The 9259-nt window shown below is 42.5% G+C and overlaps 1 protein-coding gene across 2 annotated transcripts; it reads right to left on the reverse strand.

Moving 5' to 3' along the window:
• Positions 1 to 5262: 5262 nt before the first annotated feature.
• Positions 5263 to 9258, reverse strand: LOC121936663 (forkhead box protein I2-like). Of its 2 annotated transcripts, none has more exons than XM_042479109.1 (2): positions 8796 to 9258; positions 5263 to 8014 (listed from the first exon to the last, which is right to left on the reverse strand). In XM_042479109.1, exon 2 carries the CDS (start codon positions 7999 to 8001, stop codon positions 7339 to 7341), a length of 663 nt encoding a protein of 220 aa, XP_042335043.1. In that variant the 5' UTR covers positions 8002 to 8014; positions 8796 to 9258; the 3' UTR covers positions 5263 to 7338. The 2 variants fall into 2 exon arrangements, with proteins under 2 accessions (XP_042335043.1, XP_042335044.1); XM_042479110.1 differs by having other exon boundaries at positions 5263 to 6882; positions 7523 to 9258.
• Position 9259: the final 1 nt, after the last annotated feature.

Genomic DNA, 9259 nt, shown 5'->3' on the forward strand with positions numbered 1-9259 from the left:
CTGGCCTGCCCCTCTCCTGTCCCCATAACAAAATACAGAAAGAGGATGGAGAGCATCCTAGAGAGAGGATCAATAGGAGAGAGGGAAAGGATGGAAAGAAAGAAGACACTCAAGTACTTCTCCTAAGAATTGCCTCCCAAACTACCCTTCCTTAGAGCCATGGGGGTTAAAAAGTGGTATCAAAGTGGACCCCAGCATCTTCTGCCACTGACCTGTATGTATCCATCTTCTGTTTGCAAAAGCCTGGAAGGGACCAGCATTGAAGGCATCCTAAAACTGAAGCATCTCCTTCATGGAAGCTTCTTGCAAAAGCCCAGGGAGCATCACCCAATGCTCAGACCTTGCCAGGAGCATTGGCAGCAAGGCACCATCCTCCAATTCCTTCCTTCCTTCCTTCCTTGTTGTGTTTTTCATGCATATTTGCACAGCACATTGCATCGTATGTATGTTGTACATTTCCAACAAGAGTGCATTCTTGCTCATGGCACTATCTGAATGTATTTTAGACATTTGTTTTGTTTCGTTAACATTTTTGAACAGTATTATTTCTGCAGCGCAGGCGCACCAAGAGGACCAAGAGTTTGTTTCGGCGCAAGAATAAGTTTAAGTGGCGGAGACGTTACTTTTATTTTAATCACTTCTGTCATCTTTGTTAAATTTGGAGAGGTGTTGTGTTAAAACAACAACGAGACAAAACCCCCAAAGAAGTCAGATACTGAATTGATAACATGCATTTTCCATTTCTAAGAGAATCCAAGAGGCAGCATTAAATCCAGTAAGCATTAAAGTCACAAAAAGTTGTTATTCAATGTCTTGCATTTTCTGTTTCATTCTTGCTCACATGGCCTTATTTTTAAACCACAATTTTGGTTCCTTTCACAAATACACAGTTGTTTGTTGTCGTCGTGTGCCTTCAGGACATTCCTGACTTACATTGATCCTAAGGAAGACTTATCATTAGGTTTTCTTGGCAAGTTTCATCAGTTATGGCTTGCCATGGCCATCCTTTGAGGCCGAGAGTGTGCGACTTACCCAAGGTCCGACATTGTGTTTCCACGGCCGAGTCAGCATTCGAACCCTGGTCTCCAGAGTCACAGCCCAATGCCGGTGCATGGAAATATAATGACATTTGTGTTCTAATGCAACACCACACTCCTGGATGTCTCTCATCCACAGGTCAAAGTCAACTTTAGGACAATTCACAACAACAAATCTCCGTTTGCAAATTAAACGATCACCACTTTAAGGCACGCTCCTTGGGAATGTGTACATTTATTTATTTCCTTATTTAATTGCAAAACTGAATCGCATGCAAGAAATTGCTACGGTTGTCTTGAGTCTTTTTTTCCTCTTTTTTGAAAACCACAAACATACAAAACAAACAAAAAACTTGTTGTTATGGTTGTGCAGCTCTTTCAGAAAGTGGCTGTTTACCAGAGGAGCTCTGCTTTCTGTTCTTCTTCTGAATCATCAGACATGGCTGTTTTATGCTTATACCCTACTAGGCAAACATTATTTTGCAACTACAAGGCCTGTAGCTGCCCTAAATGTAATGTAGTTCTATGCATTTTTTGTTACAAGGGGGAAAAGAAAAAAGAGAGACCTGTTGTGTCTGGTTTGGTTGCCATCAATAGAAGGAAAACATTAATATATACCACAATAAAACCTCTGTTTATAAAGTAGCCGTGCTTCTGGGTGCTACGTCTTGAATGGAGAATGTAGTACCAAAGGCAGAAATAACATGGAAATAATAGGGATGCACACCAGAAAAAGAAGAGTGGCTCAATACGTTTCAGCAAATGTTTTCTCCAACTCCAAACCAAGAATATGGATGTAGAGCGAAATAGACAAGTCAGATAAACCTTGTTGTTGTTGTTGTCGTTTCTGACTTATGGCAACCCTAACGCAAACGTATCACAAGTTTTTCTAGGGGAGATTTGTTCAGAGGAGGTTAGCCATTGCCTTCCCTTGAGGCTGAGAGAGTGTGACTTGCCCAACTGGTTTTAATGGTCAAGCTGGGAATCAAACCCAGAGTTGTAGTCCATTTACTCAAACATCACACCGGTTCTAACATAGCGTTTAAGAACTTATTTTGAACGGTGTTAACCTCCTTTCCCTCAGCACAGCTTTTGAAAAGCGTTATTAACTTAGAAGTGTTTTTCCTGTTCAAGAAGCATATGCCCAAACCCCCCTGAGGAATGGGGGAGAGACAGGGGTTCGAATGCTGACATAGGACTGGAGAGACCTGGGTTTAACTCCCCACGCCATGATTATTCACAGATTTGATTAATATGTCCTCTCTAGGAATATCTAGATCCACCAGCGCAACTCTATGGTCAACTTGAACTAAAAGTTGCACTGAAAGACTAGATTCCTAGAGAGGACACTCTCCTAGGCCTTTGTAGCTCCTCCAGCACAACTCTATGGTCAACTTGAACTAATAGTTGCATTGAAAGACCTAGATTCCTAGAGAGGACACTCTACTAGGCCTTTGTAGCTCCTCCAGCACAACTCTATGGTCAATGTCTGTCAGACGTTGACCACAGAGTTGAACTGGAGGACCCAGAGATTCCTAGAGAGGTAGTGCCCTTTCGGGTAAAAACATGGTGTTTTTGTTACGGTTTCTCTATATTCACGGGGGTCTTGTGCCCCTGACCCTAGCGAATGCAGAGGGACAAGTGTATTTTAAATGTGTAGACTAGGCCTGAATGTCAAGTTTAAGAAGAGGATCACTCCCTCTTGCTTTTCAGCCTTCTTTCCTGCACCTGATTTAATTCTAGAAGGGTGTTTCATCCCCGCTTTGTTGTTCATTGCAACGCTCCCCCAAAACAGGAGATGCAGATGGTGCACGAAAACAAAACATCTGCCCAGATGTGGAAGTCTCCAAAGACCCTGCCAGGCTTCCTGTTTGTCTTGTCTGTGACGAAGAAACGCTCTTTTAAAAGCATCCGCTTTCTCGCCTCTGTCCATTAGATGCTTGAAAAGGCTCCAAGTTTCCCAAGCCTCTTTTTTTGTCGCCAACTGCCCCCAGTTTGGCAGGAGCCAAAGTCTTTAAAGGTTCCAAACATAGTGCAAAAATAACCCACTTTGAGGCCGCTTTAACAGCCCTGGGAATCTTGGGAATGGTAGTTTTGTGCGTTTCCTCCGTTGGTGCCACAATAAACTACAATTCCCAGGATCCCCTCGCAACGAACCAGGGCTGCTAAAGCGGTCTCAAAGTGGATTATTCCTGCAGTGTGTTTCGGACCAAAGTAAGCGGTACGGAAACGTACTCGCAATTGCTAAAGCGGTATCGAACTGCATTATTTCTACAGTGTAGACGGCAAGGGTTTGTGTGTTGGCGCAAGAATGTTCCAGAAGCGCCAAATCTCCCACTTCGTTGTGTGAAGAAACGGTGGCAAAGTAGTTGCTTTTTTAATCGCCTTTGTCATCTCCAGCTTCTTTCTAATTTAGAGAAGTGTTGTGTTAAAAAACAATAACACACACACACACAGACGAAACCCCAAAGGAAGTCAGATACGGCAAAAAAGAGGAAAAAGATATTAGAATTATCGCCGCGCCACATTTTTTTTTACCACAGGTTTACCAAAAGTTACTAGCAATGACGGGAAACGTGGGCCGAAGAAAACCCCCAAAAGAGGGGAAATCCGTCGATCTGAGAGGAAACGAAAGGCGCCTGCTCTCAGTAATGAGATTTTTAGGGCTTTGTTTGGGCAAAAAGGGCCGCTCTAAGACCTTTTGAGGTCAGAAAGGTGTGTGTGTGTGCGGGCCTCGCACTCGTCACCGCTTGCTTTACAAAATATAATGTACAGCATAAGCATCCAAATATTCAGTGTAGGAGTTTATCACACAAAGGAGGTCGGACATTTATCAACCTGGAAAAACCACACAACTACGCGAAACGGTTTCACACGTCACCCAAATCCTGCCGTCAAAGCGGTCACAAATAAGCATTTATGCACATTTTTTAACTTTTGGGATTTTAAGGACAATGCGTTTCTGATATCGCTATCTGTGCAACTGCGTGTGATAATCATTCGCACAATTACTCACCATTTTTGCTTTATTTGCGGGACACTTTAAATGCGCTCTTTAATTAGCCCTGCTGTGACAAACTCCATAGCCAGTTTTTCATATATAGATACACACACACACACACACACACACACCGCGTTTGTCCAGTTTGTATAGACTTTTATCACTTAAATCTTATCATCTTCAATATCCAGTGCTCAGGAAGGAAAACCAATATAAATACAGTAATAATCCATTTTAAAATGAAGGGGGGAAAATTTTACTTTATCTATTTTATTGTATGTATGTACAGCGTTATATAAAAAAGAATAATAATAATAGCAACAATAATAATAGAATATATTTCTTTTGGCACAAATGCATTTTATTATCAATTGTAAATTGGAATAAGAATTAAAGAAATAATAATAATAAAATGACCCTGCAGTGCCACCTTGTGGCTACAAAAAGCACAACAAGACATTTATGGGACCTAAATGCTTCCAAAAAGCATCAGATTCCAGCTGATCTCAGAAGCTAAGCTGGGACAGGCCTGGTTGGTACTTGGATGGGAGACCACCGAGGAACAACTAGAGGTTGTCGGATATATATTTCAGATGAAGGATGTGGCAAAAACCACCTCTGAGTATCCCTTGCCTGAGAAAACCTTGTGAAATTCATGGGGTCACCAGACATTTCAAGGTTTTATTAACGATGCTGTTTGCAACCTACCTTTCAATATCAGCAATATTTAATTATATATATTTTTAACTGTTGCGATCAATGCTTTAGCTCTATTATTGTAACCCGCCTTGACCCCTGCATTGGGAGAAAGGTGGGGAATACCAATCCTTGAAATAAAGAAATCAAATAAATAAAGCCAATTGAACTGAAAGCAAATGCACACAAAGTCAGTCTGATTTCTGTCTCTTTCCACCAGGACTTAGAAAATAAGACAGCAATGTATATGGCCTTGATTTCAAAGGATATACATGCAACCAATAAACAGGAAATAAATGGCCCCATACAGATAGAACAAAATAAAGTTGCTTCAGGTCACATTGGAGGTATGCTGTTTAAATTATGCATGTGTCCTATGAGTCCGAAAGCTGCACCAAAGCCATGCTCCAGTTCAATGTGACCCGAAGCAGCTTTATTTTGGCCTGTCTGTATGGGCCCAAATAATACCATTATGGTTCAGGGAGAAAAAGATCTATACCCACCAATGGAGAGTCAAAACGGCAGCAGTTGTTTTAAAAAAACAATTTATTTTTCCAGTAACCATAAAAAAACAGAGCCACAAATGTGGCGCAACAGGGAAAGTTCAAAAGGCATAAGAATATATAGTCATATATGTAACCCTACAAACATTTAATTCCTCCCAGCAATATTATCTACTTCATTTTAAGATAAGAATCAGAGAAGATACCTTTGCTGGTGTCCACAAAACAGATTTTGGTTAAAGGCAATGGCACAGAATCCAGGTTAATAAGTTGGCAATTCATATTTTATTTTCCAATCAATCCTTGGGATTCTCAGATTTGTTTGAACATGAAATTCTCTCTTATCCCTTCCCTTTCAACATTGCAAAAGCCAAAAAATGCCAAGGGAACAACTTAACCTACAATGGCACCAAGCAAATATTTTATCTGTCCAAAGTTTCATACAAAGGGGAATTATATATATATATATTGTATGTCTTTCTCTTTCTCTGTATGTGTGTGTAATTACATATATAAAACTAAATTAACACAATTGAAACTGCAAAGAAATAGCTAAAGCCAGAATTAAAGGCACTGCTCCAAACACCAGCCACAATGGCTCTTCCAAACTTTGTACAAAACATACACAAATTGTGCAGTTCCTTTCACAAGCTGCTTTTCACAGACTTAATTCCCTTATTTTTAATAAATAATAAATAATAAATTTATTATTTTTATACCGCCCTTCCATAGATCAGGGCGGTTCGCTTAGCTCCTGGTCAATAGACAAAACAGTATAAAACTCACATTGAATACGTTTCCCATAACACTTTCCTCCAAAGGATGTGGTCCTCTTAATTCAAAGCATGGTATATCACCTGAAAACAATCCTTATTTAGGATCAGTTAGGGTTGTTCTAACAAAGTCAGGCACAATGGTTTAGGCACTATTGCCAAGTTACCAATTTTAATCCACTTCTCTTATTTTGCCCTTGTGCTCCTATGCAGCAAAAGAATGGGAAGAAATTCAACAGGTCAAGCTCCCTATTGTAGTATTGTATTGTACTAGAGAAAAGCTGTATCAGTTGGTTATACATTTAAATTGAACTGTACTGGAGGCTTGTTCCAAATAGGATAGGGCACCTTTGATTTTTCTCTGGTTGCCAACTTTGCAACCATCCTCTGCTGTTGTACTGCCACCATCTATGATGTTGAGGGATGCTAGGAGTTGCAGTCCAACAACAGCTGGAAGGAGGCAAAATGCTCCCTTCTCCCAGTATTAGAGGCATAGTAGCGAGGGTTGATCGAAAAGTTGGCAATGCTGTGGTGGCACAAACCCAGAACCAGTCCAAAATCAAGCCAGTCTAGGTCCAAAATTCTTGAGGTCTTGCTCCTTGGATTTCATGTGAAAGACGACCGTATGGTTCCTCCAGAGAGACCTTTCCAAAGGAAACAAAGGCAGTCATGGTGCAGTTGCCAACTGCTGAAATGTAGCTTAACCTGTGCTGCTCCTCTACCCATGGCTTTTGTGACAACCGACAGAAATGATGTGCTCTGTATAGGATTGTAAGGTTTTTGTGTAGCGCTGGTTGTTCTCTGGATTGTTCTTTTTCAATGGTCCTTCTTCCATCCTGAGATCTCCAGGTATAGACAAATAATGTCACCTTCTAAAACAACAATAACAACATGAACTTGTACACAGAGAGCAGAGGAGCGGGGCTGACCAAAACACGTGTCAACTCCGTTTTCAAGGAAACATGGACCTTGGTTTTCAAGTCCTGTGGCCACATTGCAAAATGAATGCTGTTGGATGCAGTTTTAACTACCATGGCTCCATCCTTTGGAAGGTTGGGATTTGTAATGGACCCAGTGCTTTTTGATAGAGGAGAAACATCTCCCCGAACTACAAATTCCATTGCATGGAGCCATGGCGGATAAAGCAGTATCCAAATGCATGAATAATGTGGGTGCAAGCCTTGGAAAGAACTGGTGATCCAAAACAAGCAAAAGAAGCTTCCTTGTTCTCTCTGGTATAGAGCATTTCTGGATCCTTTTCCCTGCACAGGACTAGAACCATCACTTACAACTGGTCATGATGGGCCCTTGCTTTTTTGAGGTGAGGCTCAAAGGTCCATCTGGGAGTAGGGCCCCTCTTGCCAAACCCAGCCATGGGGAGAGATAGGAGAAGGAGGGAAAGGAGGCAAGGGGTTGAAGGTTTCCACTCCACTGGGAAAGAGTGGAGGGTGAGCCCTGTACCCATCGATGGAGTAGGGCTGGGGAAGTGCGACAGGGGCATGGAGCAGGTACCTGGTGGGTGGAGGAGGGCTAGGAGGCTGGTAATGGAAGTAGTAAGGAAAAGGAGGTGGTGGAGGGGGTACTTGGGGTACCCGGGCACGTCTCCTCCATCCCCGGTAGTTGCCCCTCTCGAAGGCGCTTTGGAAAGCCGGATTGATGCTCCACAGGTTGCCCCTTTTGCCCTCACCCCTTGGCATGGGCACCTTGAGGAAGCACTCGTTGAGGCTGAGATTGTGTCGCACACAGTTCTGCCAGCCTTTCTCTTCCAAGCGGTAGTAAGGGAAGCGCCTGGTGATGGCACGGTAGATGGCGCGCAAAGGGAGCCGGCCTTCGGGGCTCTCCCGCAGGGCCAACGCGATCAGGGCCGTGTAGGTGAAGGGCGGTCTGATGGCTTTGGTGAGGGGTTTTGTGGTACCCTCTGAGCCCTGAGCCTCGGAGGACCCTTGCTGCTCCACGGCGGCAGTCGCCTCGGCATTGGGGTCTTGTTCCATGGTTTTCTCACACCTGCAACAACAACAAAAGGGGCATTAGGCAAGTCACACTCTCTCGGCCTCAGGGGTGTGCTGGTCTATGACCATAATATTCTATTTATTCTTTTCTATTCTATTATTCTATCCTATCCTATTATATTTATCCTCAGGGGGAAGACAAGGACAAACCTACTCCGAACAGATCCTGCCAAGCAAACTCCTTGATAGGAGAGTCAACTGCTACAGTGCCTCTTTGGCTTGGCACCAGGGATCCCCCAAATCCCCCTCTTCCAGCTTTGTCAAAAACTCTATCTATCTATCTATCTATCTATCTATCTATCTATCTAATCTATCTGTTGGAATATTTAGAAACTTGATATAGCATTCACAGCTTGGATCAGAAAAGCTGGGAAAGTGTCTGGTTTGGATCGCAACTCCCAGGATCCCCAACTAGCATGTCTACCTTTACGTTTGCTAGATTTTTATTGTCGAAAGAAATAATAATAATAATAATTTGTTTTATTTATATACCGCTATTCCAAAGATCATAGCGGTGAACAGCAAGTAAACTAATTAGCAAGTAAGCTAATTTGCCCCCAACAGTCTGGGTACTCATTTAATCCATTTAATAATAATAATCCATTTAAAACTTTTTTTGGAGGAAGAAAACAATATAAATCTCCTTAAAAGGTGCTCCCAAGAAAGCAAGTCAAGAAGGGTTCCCAGAAGTCAGATTCAAAGATATAACAACCAAGTGCCAAAATAATATATGTATTTCTCACCCAAAAGGTGCCCCAAAACCGCGTCAGCCTTACCTCTCCAAAGGCCTAGAAGTCTTTTCCAAGTCAATCTGCCAAGAATTCAAACAGGTCTGCAAACCTTTGGCTTGTGGGTGATCCCAGACAGATCTCAGTTGATCTCCTTGTCCAAAAGTCCAACAGGATCTAATGATTCACACACATATATGTATTTTAACAAATCCTTTTGTATGGAGAGAGCTTGGCGCTTCCAAGGTGCCCTAGTGAAGGCACTCCAACACTCCAGCAGTGTGCAATGCTTGGGCTACCTTTCCATCAATGCCTTTCCTCTCTTCCAGACCCAAATGCCAATTCTGCCACCTGCGTCAGGCTCCTTAATACCCTCCCACCCTTTGCCAGGAGGGGACCTTTCTTGGTTGAGGTTCATAGACGGGTCACTAAAACTATGTAACTATCTGAAAATGATCCATGAAAGGTTGCTGAAGTGCACTCACCCATCCATCTCAACTGCTCCCTGATCT

This window comes from Sceloporus undulatus, chromosome 7 (genome assembly GCF_019175285.1).
Source record: "Sceloporus undulatus isolate JIND9_A2432 ecotype Alabama chromosome 7, SceUnd_v1.1, whole genome shotgun sequence".
NCBI lineage: Eukaryota > Metazoa > Chordata > Lepidosauria > Squamata > Phrynosomatidae > Sceloporus > Sceloporus undulatus.

Bases quoted from the DNA above. Each gene is read 5' to 3' on its own strand.
- LOC121936663 (XM_042479109.1), bottom strand. From the start codon at position 8,001: ATGGAACAAGACCCCAATGCCGAGGCGACTGCCGCCGTGGAGCAGCAA.